General features: G+C 42.1%; 1 protein-coding gene across 1 annotated transcript; it reads right to left on the bottom strand.

Annotated features, from left to right (window-relative positions):
* Positions 1-1102: 1102 nt before the first annotated feature.
* Positions 1103-18698, bottom strand: LOC103764099 (interferon-induced GTP-binding protein Mx). The gene is made up of 13 exons (XM_018084295.2): positions 18395-18698; positions 16703-16895; positions 15756-15893; positions 14377-14531; positions 12875-13013; positions 12198-12396; positions 11374-11452; positions 10618-10740; positions 9724-9865; positions 7458-7616; positions 6514-6590; positions 4858-5076; positions 1103-2230 (listed from the first exon to the last, which is right to left on the bottom strand). The coding sequence occupies exons 1-13, from the start codon at positions 18659-18661 to the stop codon at positions 1997-1999; spliced, it is 2124 nt and encodes a 707-aa protein (XP_017939784.1). The 5' UTR covers positions 18662-18698; the 3' UTR covers positions 1103-1996.
* Positions 18699-18837: the final 139 nt, after the last annotated feature.

Below are 18837 nucleotides of genomic sequence, written 5' to 3'. Positions count from 1 at the left end.
TCTTGTTTTCTCTTTTGGTACTGAGATGTAATTATCTTACATGTAAACACTGCACCAAATAAATCTTTTTTTTTTACAAATAGTTTTCCTTAGCAGTGCTTTATATCTGTTTGCTTGGATTTTTTTGGAAGCAGTTGCTGGACTCAGTGTCTGAAGTGCTTTGGCAATCTGATTAGAAAAACAAAAACAAAGGAACAAACAATAGAAAAACAACCCAAGAGGGTGATCCAAGAGGTTGCTTTAATTCCAGTGTTTCAGGTCCTTAAAAAAAAACAGGGAAAGAGGGCTGGAAAGATGTCCTGGAATGTTGAATGTGGTGGTTGGGTCTGATGGAATCACACTTGACTTGTGAAATTAAATTAAATAAGTTTGACCTACAGGCAGTGGCTTGAGGGAGTCACACCCTATTTTGTTACTGCATCTCACACTGCCTCAAGCAATGTGTACCTGCCTCTCTAGGTGTGGGACTGGTGTTTTCAACAGCACACGTGCATCAAGTGCACCTTGGGGCTTACCATGATATAGTCAGTGAGTTTGAAGTACTTTCAAACCAGAAATTAAATAAATTAAGTTGTTACGATATCGGGCTTTTTTTTTTATGGCTTCTGACCTGCAGCACTGCAAGTCAGTAGTAGCAAAACAGTGTAGTGAAATGTGGAAAACTGTCTGAAGTGATCAGCAGGGTTAAGGAAGCTGTGCTGTACTGGGGTGAATGCTGTACCACAGAAATCAGCCATCAACTGCAGTTTCCTGTCAGAGGGTCAAACACTTTCTGTCATTTCTAGCCTGAGGAAAAGGCTTCTCTTGTAACAATCCTGGAAATTACTACATGGCACACTGGTATAACAACATTTTTTTTTTCTAGCTGAATGCAGACGTTACTTTTGCTACACAAAGCACAGCTTTGCCCATTAAAATAAATCCTCCATATGAAAGATGCCATGAACACAGTGTGCAGTGATATATTTTGCACTGGCTTCTGTGAAATTGAAAGAGCTTTTGGAAAGGTTCTTCATGCCCCGGGGAGGGGAAGGAGAAAGGCAGCAAGCCACCGTGGCGATTGAAGACACGGACTTCACATGGTGGTAAAAGCAAAGACATTATTTATTTCAGCAGGCTTTTTATACCTTTTACACAATAAGCTGCAACTGTTCATTAAATCCATAAGTCCTCGCTGCTAGCTACAATATTATAATATTTTTACCTATTGGCAACATTAGTTCCTTTCATCCTTTGTTCAAGTTCCTCTTTCTGCCCTAGGGAACTGCTCCTCCTTACTTTTCCCATGGTTTGCGTCCTACCAGGGTAACAACGTCCATTTCTTGCTGTTTTCCCATATCAGAAATCCCTACAAGCCACGTGCTGAGACAGCCTTCTAATATTTAACATCCTGGGTGGTTTAATCCATTTTGGACATACAAATCCTGCAGTGTATTGGATTGCCCATCAGTCCCAAAATTTCAGGTGATGCTCCAGGCATCCAAGAGAAAGAGCCTCTTAGCCTTTCTCTGCAAATCAGAGAACTGAAAAAGGAGACTCAACAGAGCCAATGGCATCCTGTGGAGGTACCCATCAGATGAAGTAAACTTTTATTTTCCTTCCAGGCTGTAATTGTTTCATTCCCACTGTGTGTTCCCTCTCTGCCTATTGGGCTGACACTTAACAGTGGTGACACTTTGCAGGGTCATCTCTTAGGCAATGCCAGGAAAGACAACAAAACATACAACCCTCGGAGTGGTAGCTTTTTTATGATCATTTCAATGGTTTTACAGAGTTCATGAAGCAAGAAATAGGGTAACATTTGTTTAATCACAGCTCCCCCATTGGAGCCCTTTTAGCTGCTTGCATAAAACTGATTATGGAAAATAAAGCAGAGCTGAGCACTAGAAATGAGTGTTAAAGGTCTGGGCTGACATTAAATGTTTAGGGGATTATATGAAATTCTTCAATAATGCTAGAAAACAAGAAAAATACCTGTGAAAAAAACCAAAAAAAATTACAGCGAGCTGAAGTCCCTCAGGTACTGACAGGCTTTGGTGAGACGATGGACTCGCTGACTGAGATAGTTCCTATGTTTAGCAGCCTCACTGTCCTCCTCAAGGAGAACATTTAACTTGTCTTTATCTTGCAAAAGATGCAGCATTGTGGTCTGAATGTTTTCTCCAAAGTCGTGAAGGACAGAGGACAGGATGATCAGAGGTATCTGATTGGAGAGGCGTTTACTTGCTCCCTGCGAGATGGGGGGAAAAAGGCAAAGTTCTAGTTTCCCAAAAAGAACTGAAAAGGGAAGAGCTTATAGGTAATCTGGTAAAAAGTGATACTGAGGTTTCAAAAAGTTGGGTTGAGTTACTGTTCAAGAAGTGAGTACTACTATGAACTAAAATCTGTGCCTGAAGACCTAAAAATTAAGAGTTACTGGAATGTCAGCTGTTGTTTTTTCCCCCTCAGCAAACTACAGCCAAGGTAGGCTGTTCCCTGCTTAGCTCTGTCAGCTGTCATTGATATGAGTTATAGGAGGACATACCTGAAAAAACAGAACCTGTGAACAATTTCTGTTGTCAAACCTGTCTTCACTAAATGCTACCAAGATGTTACGGTGCAGGAAATCACTGAGTGATTTTTCCCAACGCTGGTAAATTCTTGTATTTAGATGGCATTACTGATATATTTACCCTTTTAAGTGTAAGACAGCTTTGGAGTAAGATTTAGCCTTATGGGGAAACATCTAAAGCAGTGGTGAGACCAGACTGTGCCTGCGTTACATGTAGTGATATCTTAATGAGATAATTTCCTGTCTAACCTGACCAACTGCCTGGTCGAGTTATTGATGCAAACTGAAACACATTGACCCAGAAGAGCTTGTGGGGCCCTTTCTCCAGAGACATTTGCAGGGGTCTGGGGCTCAGCTGGTACTCCTGGGCAACAGGAATAAAAAAATAAAACCTCTCCCATACGGGAGAGCTGCTTCAAGCCCTCCTGGTGCCAGGTGAGCACTTATGCTTGAGTGACTGGCTGCAGCTAAGAGGTTCTGTCTTCCTTTCTTTTTGCAATACCTGACTTGAAAATGGCAGTGGGAAGACCAGGTAGAGGCACATTTCATTTGTAGGTCCTATAGGCAGCCCGTTTCCAGAGAAGTCTAAAGTGTTTCTGGCTGTAGATACCTCTGGAGCTCAATGCCTGAAAATCTTTTGTGTGTGATGGTGAGGCTGAACTCAAGCTGAAAAATACCTAAGACTAGATGTTTAGTTTATCTCTGTAGTTTGCAGAGATCTAGTCAATGGCAAGCAATTTGGCTGAGTCAGCTAAAGCACTTACTGAGCCTACTTACTCTCTAGGCACTACTGACCCTGTGAGGGAGCCCAGGTGCTTTAAATATGGGTGTTTGTCTGGAGCCAAACTCTACTCAGAATGTTGACAGTCCTGTCATAGGTAACACAGCTTCATGCATGCCATTTTCAAAGGCCATGGATGCTTAGGAGCTTCCATCTCATTCAAACTGTATTTGGCCTTGCATAAGTCCCGTGGAGATATGGTGCACTGGCATGTTTTCTCTGTTGAAAATGGCTCTTAGGGCATTTAAAAAAATGTTTAACTAGCATGAAGTCATACATATTACAGCAGTGAGTATAACGAGGTGGGATGGAAGAGCTTATGCAGTTCTGCCTTTGTCTCTTGTTCTCTGAAAGCCACTGTTTTTTTTCTCCATCAACCTGAGCAGCCTGGACATTTAACTGCAGAAATTTGTCAAAACCTTGCTATTAGAATTCAAGGTGAGCTGCTACTTAGTTTACTGCATTATTAATATTGAACCTGTCACTTTCTGAGGGAGGTTTATGACAAAGCAAATCCTGATACTGCATGTTCTCTTTTCTGTCTTTCTCCAACATGATCCCTTGTTAAAACATCCCACTTGTCTTCAGAGACTTAACTTCTAGGGAGCTGTCTGCAGTACAGCAGATGCGCTCTGATCCCTACAGACAGCTGATCCATTTTAACTCCATGTTTTATTATCTCTCCTCTTGCCGCGTTACTTTAGGATCTGACTGTGAGCCGTGGACACCACGTTCTGCTGGCTGCAGGAATATGCAGAGTGGCTTAAGCTCTCAGATGCTGTGACAAATGCCAAAGTGCTGTATATAATGTTATTAAACCTGTGAAAACCTGTGTTGTTTGAAAACTGTGAGATGAACTTGCAGTGGAGAGAGCAGTCCTAGGACTGTTGCTTCCTTTTCTCGAGAGGGGAGCTGGCCATCACTCAGTAACTTTTAATTACAGGGCCAAGGGCTCTTCCCCGTCCTGTCCTCTCCTCCATGCTGGTGAGTGACTGTCCTTTCCTCCCCTAATGCTTGTTCTCATAGGAAAGCCAGCAAGAGAGCACTGTACTGGTGTGGGGCTTTGTAGGGGGCAGGGAGTCCCCCCCTTCTCCATGGAAGGCTGGAGGAGGAGAGGACTCCCTTGCTGACTGTGTGTTCCCCAAGCAAAGGGCAGCTGCAGCAGGGAGCCAGGCCAGACTGGGAGGTAGCTAACAAGTGGTTTAGGATCCAGTTGTCACTTTAACAACCTGCAGGCTTTCCTGATCACGGCATCCTGCACTCTGCAACTGCTCCTCCCCAGCCATGGTGCTGATACAGCCCCACAGACCAGCTTTGTCCTGACATTTTCATCACTGGTCAGAAGCTCCTATTAACCTTTACAGAAGCTGAGTGTGTACCTAAACAAGACACTTATATATCCTCTGGCTACTATTCCCTGCATAGCAGTAGTGTTGTATGAAAGACTATATTGACTGCAGGGAGATCTGGATGAGGGGTATATGCTATAGCATTCAGGAGGCAGCAAAGCTGTCTGTAAACTCACAGAGAAGTAGGCCTTTGTGTGAGAAACCATTTCCTGGACAAAGGGGGGTTCTTCTTTTGGAGCTTGAAATAAAATTTGTGGCACATTGGCCTTAACAGTATTAAAATCACAGAGGTAAATGTCATCCTGGCAGTACACAATTCTCTCCATTTTAAACTGTGTCCGGATATGTCTTTCAGCCTCTGCCGCTTGTTTCTCTTTAATGTCTTCAATTCTCATCTAGAAAAGAAAGGAAGAAGAAGTTCTAAGACATTTGCTTCCTTTGGAGGGGTGCCAGTGCTCAGCAGTGTCCCAAGGTGGGCAGTGCTCAACAGCCCTTACTGCAGCACTGTCTAGTCCCAGACAGGCTCTTGGGAACATGGAGTAATGCTTTAGATTCTGGTTCCTCTGTTGTGAAAGAGTAGGAAAACGTGGCAGTTTTGTCCCCCCCTTAACATGAATGGGATCAGTCAAAACTGGTGCTTGAAACCCAAAGGCAAACAAAGTTGACAGGAACAAGCAGCAGTGGCCAGCCATGGGTTCAGCCTGCAGCCAGTCCTTGGGTTTTGCATGAGCTTCATTTGCATCTCCCTCTTGCAGTAGGCAGTGACAGCAGGCACTGATGGGAATTCCATTGCCCCTCCTGCCCTTCTCAAACACTGCAGTCTCCTATCTGTTGTCAGCAAGCCAACCCTGCCTAACCCCTCACTGTCTGGTGCTTCCATTGCAGCCATCTGATGCTTTCTGCCCTTTTTGATACTTCCACCTGAAAGACTGTGGGGAACTCAAAGTTCCCTCAGTCATCCTCAAATTCCCCTAAAATGCTCTCCTAGCATCCCTAAGAAAGCATCCCATCTTTCTTCTCATGTCCTGTGTCTAACAGAACTTCTTTCCTCTCACCGTGTTCTTGAACACCTCTGTGTTTGGATTAAATACCTTATTTGTTTGCTGCCTGGTAGGCCTGGAGCTCAGCAGGGTTTGACCATGCAATTCAAATGGCAAACCACCTATTTCACTCACATTTGCCTTCGAGTTCCCTTTTTCAGCAGTACCCTGTGAGTGGACTCTGCCTCCTGGCTGCCAGCATTGCTTCTCATCTCTTCCTCAAAGTTCTTTCTGAGGAAAGGCCTTCAAGGACATCCCTATCATTTAACTCCACCCCACAACATGCTCCTGCCCAAACTGTGAACAGTCATCTGCTAACTTTTTCATAGTTGAATGATTTTTGACCTGTCTGTTCTCGCTCCCTTTTATCAAAGATGGCATTCCTGCACTGGCTAACACCTTGGCTCATTTTCAGAGAGGGAAAAGCACTGTTTAGGACTCTGAGGCTACCCCCATGCTTACAAATAATTGCAGGACTTAAATTTGAAATTAGTTGTAAACTCTTCAAGTAGCCAGACCAGGTTTTCTTTGCATTGTGTTGTAAGCATCAAAAATGTGATCAGAATGAATGGAGAATATATATATATATATATATATATGATCTTGTCAAAGTTGTGCAAAATGCATTTTCATTAGTGCCATTATAAACATTCTATAATTTTCAATTTCTTCCTTATTTTCCTGCAGGAAATTCCACACTTGCATGAGGGTAATGCAATGAGACATATACCATAAGCATGGCTGTCTTCACAAATGCTTTTGACTTATCTCAGGTTATAGGTAGTGTCTCACCTTAGCAGCTCTGCTTAGATTGTGAAAATTAGCAAAATTCCTTTTAACGATTTCCATAAATTTCTCTTCAACCAGTTCTAAGGGAAGAACAGACAGACAAAATAAGTAGGTGAGGGTTTTAAGCTGTTGTTAGTATGAGACTTGGGAAACTACTCATTTCCTGTATTCATTCAGCAATAGATGAGCAGCTGTAGGTGCACTGTGCCTTTATGACCAATACAAACAAGGAGGAATTTAGATTTCCAGGTCCAAGACTGTGAGCAATTAAAGACCTCCTGTAACCACTTAACACCTGAGAGAGAGATTTCTTTGACAGAGCAATTTCTGTGCTTACAGTTGTGCCTACCAAAGGTACCATCACTTGGCCATGTCAGCACATCTGTATCTTACCCCGAGTGGCCTCTCCAGGACAAGGAGCTGGCACATGGAGTACAGAGCAGCAAGTCTGGCATGGGGTTGCTGCCCTCTAAGGTAATACAGCAGAGACAGAATCACATCATTTTTCCTTGGGTGCCTTTTACTGGATGAGCTACATACTCTCTCCCCCAGCCCCAGCAGTCACTGTATAATATATACAATGTCATCAAAGAAGATGCATTCCCAGCTCAGGTTTGTGTATTCCACTCCCTGGGTCTGGGAATTCCAAGCTGCTTGGCTGGCACCAGGTACTTCTACTATACTGCTTTCTTACTGTGTTATTTATTAAAGTTACTTTCTAACTCCCTTTCAAGAGCCACTGGGAAAAATATTAACAAATGCTGGAGAGAATGAAGGCTTTAGAGAAGAAGCAAGTCTCCAGGTTGAATCAGATTTACTTCCCCGCTCTGCAGCATCCTGGCTGGAGCTCCTTCTCCAGCAGAGAGAGCATTATCATCAGCTTATCCTGGAAAAAAACCCAATTGTGAGGCACCCCAGTGTGTCCCACACAAGGCTGTGAGACGTACGGATCACGTTGTTCAGGATCTCCACGGCTGGCTCCTCCAGTTCCAGGATTTGCTCTTTTATGATGTCCTCAAACGTCCTGTAGTTGGTAAAGCCTGGGAACTCCCTCCCACGGTACTGGTCTTCGTATTTGTTTGCTTTACTGGGTACACTTTTCTTAGCTGTAATAGTAAAATAACGTTGCTTTACCACCAAATCACTCAATCTGTGCATTCCACATTTAAGAAGGAAGTCTAATTCTCCTCTTGAGTTGTTCTCGAGAAGAGCAACTGCTGAGATGATATTTCAAGCAATGCTGTTATTACAGAACAGAGCTAACACATTGTTGCTCAGTGAATGAGTCACCTCACTTCCAAGTTTAAATAAAACCCAGAACAAAACAGCCCCCCCAAGCTCACTAAACACCTTTTCCAGGGAATCTGCTGTTGACTAGCTATTTTTTGTTTAAAATAGTCAATATTTAAAACAGTCAGTATTTCTTTGTTGACATTATGCACATTTGCCCTCTTAAATGAGTTATATCCCTTTGAATTGGTTTACATGTTTTTGAATGGTTTTGATATTGCCCTGTTTTGGGGTCAGATTTGTGAATCATGGATCACGTGGCACGTGTGGAAGTAGAAGTCAATCCATGAACGCATTCAGTTCTAATATTCAGATATATGAATCTATGGTTGGATAATGAAAAAACTCAAAAAGAAAAGGAAAAGAAAATAAAAGACAGAAATAGATGTGTAGTGTCTTGTTCAGAGTCTAAAAACATACCTGTACAGTTACGGTAATACAAATCCACATGAACCCCCATCAAGTTTGGAACAGAAAGTTCAAGGTTTCGAGTATCCAAAGTATTTGCTATGTTTAATACTTTAATTCATCATAAGAAAGCTGAAGTTAAACAGAATCATCTGACACTCAGTGATATACTTTCAGAAGTCTTAAGCAGTGACTGATACCAGCACTTCTCGTTGAGGAAGGTCTTGCTAAAGCTGCCTCTAGTTTTCAAGCTACATAAGTGAACTTTCTCTGCTGAAGATGTAAATACTTTCCCTGGACATATGAACCCATGATTTTGGGGCAGCATGTTGTGAGCAAGAGCTGTGCTGTCGTAAGAGCTGTTGGGTGCTGCTGCCCTCACCTACTGCCAAGCTGGACATCAAGGGGGATAACCTGGAAGTGCCCAGAGGATTCCCCACTGTGGTTCAGCTGCTGTGTGATGCCTGGTGTAACTTCTGCAACACAGGTGCTTGTTGTCCTCTGAAGGGGCTGCATCCTTCTGCTTCCTGCTGTCTTTACATCTATTCCTTCATGCCTTCATTGTCCTATTTTTTCATTCCTCTCCATAAAATCATGTTGCTTGGTTTGGTACTTCAAGGATGTACTACTACTATTTCAAGGTACTACTTGGATGAGACACTGATACACACCCACGTCTGTCTGTCTGTCTGTCTGTCTGTCTCCACATCTATGCATATATATACACATAGATTTTTCTTTGGCAGATGACACCTTTGTAACCTATATCTACCTATCATTTTTATCACTTTTAAATTATCATTTATCATTCTAGTCACTAGAGAGGTTGATACAGAAGTACATCAAAGACTAAAAGAACTTGTTAAAAGAACTACTGCTTGACTGGCAGCTGAAGCTATTTCATCTCCAAGAGCAAATGATGGGTTTCAGAGATGTGAAAAAATTGCTACAGAGGATGTTGAGTGTACAGCAGAGTTCAGTCTGCATGTATCACTCTACAGTAAAACCCCCCAGCTAAGAACTGAGTTCAGTTAAGCAATTAGCAAGGTGCAACATTCTTGGCAAGGTTGTGGCTATTTCAGACCCAGACTTGCTTTCTCCACACCTTAAAACCAGAGCTAAAGTGGAACAAAAAAAGACCCAGATTCTGAAACATTCATAGTAATAATAATAGAAAATAACAATGTATTATTTATTATTATTATTATTAATATTAGTGGTGGTGGTGTTATTTAAAAGAGTGGTTCAGAGAATCACGAACAAATTCTGGGTCTTGATTTTATTGCTTTGCTGGGAGAAGAGAGACATCCACTGACCTCTCTGTAATGACAACATTTAACACAAATCATGTCTTTGTTCCCAAAGCATAACTTGCCTAACCCTACAACAGCTGGATGCTCGTAGCTTCTTGTTCTTCACTTTCTTGAGAACAACCTACTGATGATGCTGTGTCTAGATTTAAAAGCAAGGGAATGGACTCTCAGGTCAGCTGCAAGTGATGGCTTCTGTGCTTACCCTTCTCAGCACACTCCAGGAGAATCGCTCCCCACGTTTGAAACTCCCGGCGGATTTTCGTGAACAGTCTGATTTCATTCCCAAACAGCTGCTCCTCCCCTCTCATTGTCCGAGAGATGTCTTGGTTAAAGAGTTTGATCAGCTGTAATGAATTTAAGAAAAGCAAGCAATGTAGCAAACTTTCATTTCTTCAGATTAATTTGTGTACGTTAAGTGAATTAAAGCAGGGACACGGTTCATAGAAAACATCCTTTCCTTACATCTTTTCTGCTCTCAGCTCCTGGTTTGTTTGGCTTTGGGGTTTTTGGGTTTTTCTTACAAAACCATCACAGCTAGAGGAGAACAAACTTGATACTCTTTCCCCTTCCTCCCCCTCCATAGACTTTTAGAACCATTTACTAAATTCTAATTGACCAGATTTGTATGAAGTCTTTGAAGACTGGTGAGGCTTCACAAATAAGTCTACCAAAGGCTTACTGTGAGGGATTAACTCCCCAAGATGAGACAACTTAGATGGACTTGCAAACCACATTTTGATATCAGGAATACACTTGAACTTACAAGTGCTGTAAACAATGAAAACCCTTCAAAGTGCTGAGTAGGCAGAAGGGTAAATTTTCCCTCTCTGAGATGCTTGATTTTGACCAATAAACTGAGTTGTTTCATTCTCTTGTCAGATAATCACAGGAAAAAAAATTGCTAGAATGGGCCACGAGCTTCTCTGGTCCATTATTTTTGCAGGTATGGTGTATTCCTGAAAGAGGTTTGCCCGTGTTACTCTCAAAGCATTTCAGTGACAGGTACCACAAACTTCCTGGTGGTTCATGCTGATGCTTTGATAACTTTTTCTACCTCCTCGCTCTGCTCTCTGACCAAACTAATACTGATACTTACATCTGTGAGGAAAATCAGCTTCTCAGACTCTGTTTTGGGAGTGCCTCTCTTGTACCTTTGTAGGTCCTGTAACGTTTTCTGGAGTGTCTCACGTATTTGGCTCTCCAGTGTTGGCAAAGTTTTCTGGGGAGTAGTCAGTAAAGAAGGGCATTGACATAGGTTGAACATGTCTGGCTTATTTTCTGTAAGTTTACATAAAGAAATATTTTTTTTTCTCCTTTGAGAGTGAATTTAGAGGTTCCTTATATTTTAGCATCTTCCCTTAGTGGAATAAAATATATTACTTACAGATAAATATATATAAAATAAAAACACCAATGTACTTCCAGTAGTATGGTAATATAATAGAGCAATTACATCTTACTAGAGATTTTGAAGACATTTTCAGTTAAATAGAAACGACTGTGTTTCAGTAAGCTGGTGGCAGTACCTTGTCACCCAGATGATCAACGCTCCTTATAAACAAAAGGAAAAACCATGGCTGCCATTGAAAAGGCAGAAGCTACAGAGTCACAAGTAGATGAAACGATCTGCAGTTTAAAGGCAAATCCGAGGACAGAGCATGGGGGTGCTTTTACCTCTAACTCTCAGTTCAGTTTGTTCTCAGATTGCCAGGTTGAAGGATCATTAAGCACTATCTATGCATAGAAAGCTGCAATCCAGCTGCAGTCCATTGCATTCCAAGGTCGAAGGGTTGAACTCATTTTTAGGCAGTAACTGGTACAAACAGCTTAGTGTGGTACCTCTGTTACTTACAATAATGTGGTTCACAAGTTCATTTGTGAGCTTCACCGACAGATGAGGGATAGTAGCCTTTCCTTCCTCCATAAGAACACTGCAAAAAAAGAGGAAAGGGTGGTTTTTGGGTAGCCAGCATGTGCAGGGCAAGGAGGCAGCACTGATGCTCTGTTCTATTTTCACTAGTTCTATTAAGCAACTTGATTAAAGAAAGAGCCCTCTGGGGAGTGCTGGTACAGACGTGGCAGCAGCTCAGGACTCTCTGGGCTCTTTTATTCAAGAGTATCTCTACAGCTCCTGGCTGAGCAAAGGAAAGCAGAGAAGCATCTGAAAACAGCAAATCCTGACAGCAGATGGATGTGCTGCTGCATCATTTCTGCATGTGTGAAGTTCACTGATTCAAAGCCCTTTTCATCTGGCCATCCTCTGTATTATGATTGATTTGCTGCTGACTCGTGTTCTGGGCAAACTGTGCCCTCAGCACAGGCAGTGGCCTTTCTCATGCTGTGTTTCATCACGTTTTCCAGTGAAAAGAAACACCTAAGTGCTTGACCTGAAGTGCTCAGATGCTTAACTCGAATTCTTTGGGGCTATTCTGAACTTCTGAAGTTCATCGCACTTCTCCCATGTATTTTGCATTCAGAAAACATTTTCAAAGTTTATTTGCTATGTAAAAATTCCTCTGGGTTGCTGAAACACAACACTATGTGGGCAATGAGAAATACAATATATGATTATAATTAATACCTGTTTGCAACCCTGAGTTAAATCTCAGCAAATCAACAGGAAGCTTTGAAGTGATTTTGATATGCTTTTAAGTGGATTTTTTCTGTGAGAGGTACCTGAAATATCTGTGACTCGCAAAGAAGTTCCTCTCCTGCTGGATTGCAGAGGCCAAGGTCACTTTGTTGTGGATGTCCTGCTGCCCACGACACTTCACGATCATGTAACCCTTTTTGAGGGGGATTACCATGTTTTGCATTATTCTAATGATAGACTCTTCAGTTCCTCTGTCCACCAGGTCGGGTTTGGTGAGGATCCCTGTGAAATGATCCAAAGTTAGTCAAGTGTAGAAGTTACAGGTGGGAGAGGTGCAGGAGAAACACCCCCACCAAGCAGGAACCATGTTTCACAAAGGAGTTTTTGTCTGTTTTCTCTCTCCTAGAAAGCTCTCAGCCCCTGGGCTTTGCCCTGTCAAACTTGCTCTACAGTTGGCCTCCCACCAGGCCTTTTGCCTTGCAAACCTTTTTTAACAGGCAAAGCTTTCCTACCATTAACTTTGAGATTTGCAATTTCCAGTTATTCATGACATGAATACCAGCAAGACAAAACCATGGGTTTTTATCTTATTCTTAGAGCCACTTAAGGTTTGTAAATAGTTTATTTAGGCTGTTTTCTTTTTTTTTCCCCTCCTCTTCTAGTAGCTAATGTCACAGATCTGATGTGGAACACAGAATATCAGTCCTCATTAAAAAAAAATTGCCCTTCTCTTCAACTTGTAGCTTAAAAGTTGTCTCACCTAGTGTTCTTTCTCCACTGGGATCCACCTCCTGGGCCATTTTCAACGCTTCTGTTGTTGCAATATCCACATTACATGGCACCACTACCAAATTGATTGTCTCCTTGCAACCAATAATTCTTTTAAGGAGAATTTTGATCTGCAATGCAATATAGCAGTAAAGAGGTTCAGTGAAATCAGATGCTTGCACGTAGGATGTGACCATTTCTAGCAACATGAGCCACTGTCTGATGACATTAAATGCCACATATGCTGAGGATGGTATTACATGTTAAGGGATGGCATGGAAACAGGTCAGCAGAAGAATGCAGCCTCTTTTCCTATGTAAACATCCTTATCCTTATCCAAACAGCTGGCATGAACAGAGACCAGACTGTTGTTATGCCTGTCTTGACAACTATGTAGAGTTCAACCTCTCATGCAAGTAATCTTTAACTATGGAAGTATTAAAGATATTTGATAAATAGCCATATGTAAGAAAATCAGGTTCTGATGTCTAGGTACACACTCATGGAAAGAAAGCAAGCTAGATTATATTGATAAATCTCAAATTTGAACCTCTGAAAGGAGAGCAAATGTCTGGCTTTTATTTCAGTGGAGTATTTGTAGGGAAATGGAAAAAAGCCAAAAACCAAGTAGCCCATGATATCTAGTTGGCATTGTTTCCATGTTTCAACACCCAGCTAAACAAGCTTCTCATAATTTGTGTTGTTTTGCAACAGCTTCACACAGCTCTATTGTGCTTATTCTGAAGTAAATTAACTCTTTTTCCCCCCCTGGGTTTTGCTAAAGATGCCTCCCTTTTCTACCTCCCATTCATCCCAGTTTCTGACATGCTCCAATGCTACAGACTCCATCTCTGAAGTGTGCAGACAGCTGGGGATGATGGAAATGTTTGGACCATGTCACATCTGCTGCTTTCTTCTGAATGCAATAGAAAGATTACTATCTAACTCTGAAAATAAATTGCTCTCCTCTCAGAAAGTAAAGCCCAGACAATCCAATCTTGTCTCATTTTTATTTGGTATGTCTAGTTTAGTTTGGGCTCCTCTTATTCCAAGCTCCTATTTAAAGGCATTTTAGGAGGAACAGAATGCCCACTTCTTGCACGTCACCCTCACAGTGGGCCTTGTCCAATTAGTTTTATTTGCATTCCCCAGCATTTCATCTAAAAGCAGCCAGAGGAAGAGTAGAGATCCCCTCCCCTTTAACACTTATTCTGTTTACTTCTGAAAAGGTCTGCTGGGATCCCTTAAAGGATGAGAAAACCCAGGATTGGTCTGATACTGATGTGTTCTGCAAGTAAGGGATGAACTCAGATCTGTTCACCTCTGCCAAATACATCCGCAGAGCTGGAAGAGACCAGTTTTTCTGGGATGTATTTGTCTTCCAGATCTAGCTGAGGGACATGGGGCTGCAGTGTGTTCAGTGACGTGCCCAGGTATGAGGGAGGCTACAGAGGTGTCCCCATGCACAGATTGGCACATGAGACTGAGTTTTACCTGTTCCCCGATGTCTTTTGGCTGGTCCCCCACGGCCACTCTGGCAATTCCAGGAAGATCAATTAGTGTCAAATCTGGGACATCTGGGGACCGAACCTCTAGGGAAATTAATTCTGCACTAATGGCACCTCTAGGACCAGCCACAACATCCTGGGCTGCAAGGAGAAAAGAGCAAGGCAAAGAATACAAGCTTCAACTCTACATCAAACCAAACCTTAACACACCGACTTTGAAAAGTGCCTAACTACCACCTAAGGTTCTTTCAGGCTTGGCTTTTTCTCTCAGATCCGGCCACACACATAAATCCACTTATGTAAAAGTCTAAGAAAATTATTAGGCAGCACCCGTGAGGTCCTTTTGGGATAGGAACTGCAATATTTTACAGAGCACATATTTATGAACTCTCGTGTATGGAGACAAAATACATGCAAATAAACCACAGCAGAAGGGATCAGGTAAAATATTGGTCAGTTGTAGAAATGCTTCCCCAGAAACAAGACTCTCTCTGGGCATTAATTAATCCTTAGATGCCTTGAAAGACAAATAGGTGTTGTTCTATGTTCTTCACACTTTGATAGGGAGGTTTGAAGATCAAGTAAATTGTCCCAAATCCTACAAGGCAATAATGTTGGAACTGTGAGCAGCACAGAGAAGCAAAGAAAACCCATAGCCATTCTCGTGAGAGATTTTTGTCTCTGTAATTACCTTAATTAATTCATACCAGTTGCCTTGCCAGCTTTGGAAAGATAACTTGAGAATATCCAAATAATATATTGAAAAGTTAATGAAGAAAACCCAACAACACAGGAGGAATAACTGTGCAAGAGTTGTGCTAGTCTCAAGGAAATAAGGACAATTCAACTTTCACATTTAGGGCAAGTGCTTACTGGGTAAGAACAATGGGTAAGAACAATGATTTCTTACTCAGCATGAAATGCCATAACAGCAAAGCCGTGACATGGGAAGGACAATGACTGAGGCCATGGTCACAGTACCTGCCAGGATTTCTCCATGGTCTCCACTCTGCCTTCTTGCAGTTTTCTCCAAAATTGTAAGATTTCCATCCAGAGACACCTCGAGCAATCTCTGAGCTTTTGAACTGATGACAGGGACCATTTGGGGCTTTGCATGTTAACAGCTTTACAGACAACCTCCCCAGACCAGGAAACCAGGAAGACACCACCCAGATAAGAACACACCCAGATCCTGTATCATGGATAAAAGGATCATGGATCTTGTAAGTGGCATCCCTGACCACGGTGCCGGGATTGGGACTAGATGATCTTTAAGGTCCCTTGCAACTCAAACCATTCTGTGGTTCTGTGATCATCATGGATCATCCTGGTTTCGAGGAGACTGAGCAAGCCAAACCCACTCACCTTGTCTTATTGCCCTCTCCACCTCAGAGGGACTCTGGAGGTCCATGACAACATTGTGGTAACAGATTCTCCCTTGCCACACCTGGCCCTCGGGCAACCTCTTCAGTTTAAGCTCCAGGGGACACCGAGTGACAATACCTGCAGCAGTTCCAAAGACATAGGTAACTCAGCAGCTGCTGGGCGTGACACAAGCCTGGTACTACGTGACATTGCCAGAGGGGTCTCATCCAGCTTCCCACTCAGAGTAGGATTGTCACCAGCACTACGTGAGGTCAGCTATGGCTCTTTCCATTCATGCCTGGTCTTGCAGACCTCCACAGATGGGGGATTTGCTCTTTGCTGGGTGATCCATTTCAGTGCTGCACCTAAATCCTAGGAAGATTTTTCCTCAAGTCCAGCCTCAAAGATCAGAGGGTATTGTCAGCTCACACAGAACCTGCAGAACTTACATGTGCGAATATACACACACAGAGAGAGCTGAAAAGTGAATCTTCTTGAGCTGCAAAGTCTTCCAACAGCCTTCTATGACTTAAATGATGTTTTGTTTTTAAGTAAAGGTCTTTGTATACTTTTTACAAAAAAAAAAAAAAAAAGGTATCTCTAAGAAAATATTGTTAAAAAAAATCTAAACCAACCCCAAAAGCAAATTTCAAAAGTAATTTTCCACATGAAACTGATATTCTTTGCTGAGAAATGCACAGAGTCACCTGATGCTACATTTCAGTCTGTCCACAGTTTGGGGTAACTACACTACACTCCTTACTCCTGGTCTCTTGACCAGCCAGAAGATGTGCCTTGCTGGGAGTCACCTTGTGGTGCCTCACTGGCACATCCACTTCTCAGTCACAGTTATCCAATTCTAGACCAAAAAAAGAGGGGAAAAAACCCAGCCCTTCCATCTCATCAAAGTGAAATTCAGGTGAAAATCTGAGAAGGGGAATTCTTACCATTGCCCCTGGGAAGAGCAACACCAGACAGGGCTTCTAGGACAGAGCTTTTCCCAGAGCTCTGGTCTCCAATCACTGCGATGGCAGGCAGGGACAGGTCCTTCTCTATTCCCAGAGCTCTCAGGCTGTCGACGAGATCAATGCAGGGCCTGATCCTTTCCTCATATTGTCTGTACAAGGTGTGCTCTGCAGCCTGACAGAGTCAAACTTAGGATGAGTTTTCCCGAATTTTAAAATAAGTTGTTTCCACAACAACGACAACAAAAATCCAGACATCTTTTCTGGCTCGTCATTCTTTAGTAACAACTTATTTACTGACATCAAGCTGTGCTCTATATCACTATTCATCCTTGCATCTCCATGTTACAAACAGGTGTCTATAAGTATGAAAAAAAAATCAGTTGGCTCAATGATCATCCTTAGCAAAAATACCAAATTTTGGAAGCTATTCTGAGAAGGTAAAAAAAAAGGAGACCACATTATTAAGTGTGCTTTGTTCTTTTTTTTTTAATAATTGCCATTTTCTTCCACTCATCTACAGTTGTATTGAAACGTGTATGCAAATGAAAACTAGCAATCACAGAATTTAGCACAGAATAGCTTATTAAATCTTTGTTTTGGATTTTGAAGATATAGTTTTTCCACAGACACCAAAAGTGTTCTGTTGTAGCATCCTCAACAGATGGCTAAAAGACTTTTAGATCATCATGGCTCTTCTTTCTTTGCCTCATTTTAGGCTTGGGTAAGGAATGAATATGAGCGGGTTGTGTTAAATGGCTGATTATTGTCATGTTTTGGTTTTGATACATGTGCCAGACGTTTACACAGGCGCCTCATTTACATGAAAACAAGCCAGATAACTTCCAGTCTTTTACAAAACTGGTCCATCTGCTGTTAAATATGCTCAAATAAAGTATATAAAGACCAGCTTTGGTCTTTTTTCCCTGTTCCAGTCTGACTGCTGCATTTAGAAATGCAATTTTGAGAACACCAATATGTTTCAGACATACTGGGTCAGGCACACTCAAACCTGACTTTTTGAAAAGAAAAACTAAAGTTTCTCTCCATCACTTTTATACAAGAAAGCCAACTCTAAAAGTATGTCTGTCAATCAGATGTACTCAAACAGAGCAGAATTTTTCTTTCAAGATGAGGAAGACTGCACACTTTACTGGAGGCAGGCACTGAAACCTTATTGGTACCCCCTGCCTACTGTCTTCACTGTGATGTTTAACAGCTAGCAACTTCTCAAAAAGCTTCATTAACTATGTCACAAACTTAAAACCAATCTGCTTCCAGCGTCAAATATCTGAGAAGGTTATTATCAACCTTTCTTTGCATTTCTGTTGCAGGTAGAAGAACCTCAAGTAAAATCTATCTCAGCTTTTAGGAGTTCTGCTCAACATTTGTTGTTAAGAATGACACAGATACATGTCACACATTAAATTGACTTCTAGGCTGCAGCCATCCTTTTTTTTTTTTTGTTAGACCTGCACTGTTTATATCTGCAGATTAATTGCAGGTTCCTGTCTTCCTAGTTACACAAATGACTGCTTGGCCCTGATCCAAAAGTACTCTTTGGACATAAAAAGTGCAGATTGCCCAAAAAGAGACAAAGGAATTAATTTTTGGGGCACAAAGGGAACCAACAGAATAAGAATGGGGAGGATCTGTGTCCTCTTCTTGCCTTACCTTCTCCTGTTCTCTGGAATATTCTGTCTCCAAGCCCTTCTGCTCATAGTCAGGCCTCCTCTGGAAAATGTTCTCCGACATCTGAACTTCTTCTTCTTCTGTCTCTGGTGGGAGAGGCACTGCAACACCTTCTAAAGCTTCTTTAAAGAAAGGAAATGCAAACCCTTCTATTTTTGGGGTAGGTTTGGTTCTTTCAGAAGGTGATTTGAATCCTGCATTCCTCTTATCCATGGTCCGCCGATGTTTTGGGCTACCACGCCGGTCCATAAGTGATTCACTAAACAGTGGTTATTGCCTGGTCCAGCTCTTAGGTACAGTTTCTGAAATCAAACATGGGGCAATGAGTGACTCCAGTTTGAAAGAATGAAACTGCCACAGAAAAAAACAGTGTTTATTTGGGGATGAGGGGCGAAGTTACACCAGTTTTTTGCTAAAAGTTGGTT

The sequence above is a fragment of the Manacus vitellinus genome, unplaced genomic scaffold (assembly GCF_001715985.3).
Source record: "Manacus vitellinus isolate BGI_N305 unplaced genomic scaffold, ASM171598v3 scaffold_7_pilon, whole genome shotgun sequence".
NCBI classification, from domain to species: Eukaryota; Metazoa; Chordata; class Aves; order Passeriformes; family Pipridae; genus Manacus; species Manacus vitellinus.
This window is presented reverse-complemented; position numbering and strand designations above follow the sequence as displayed.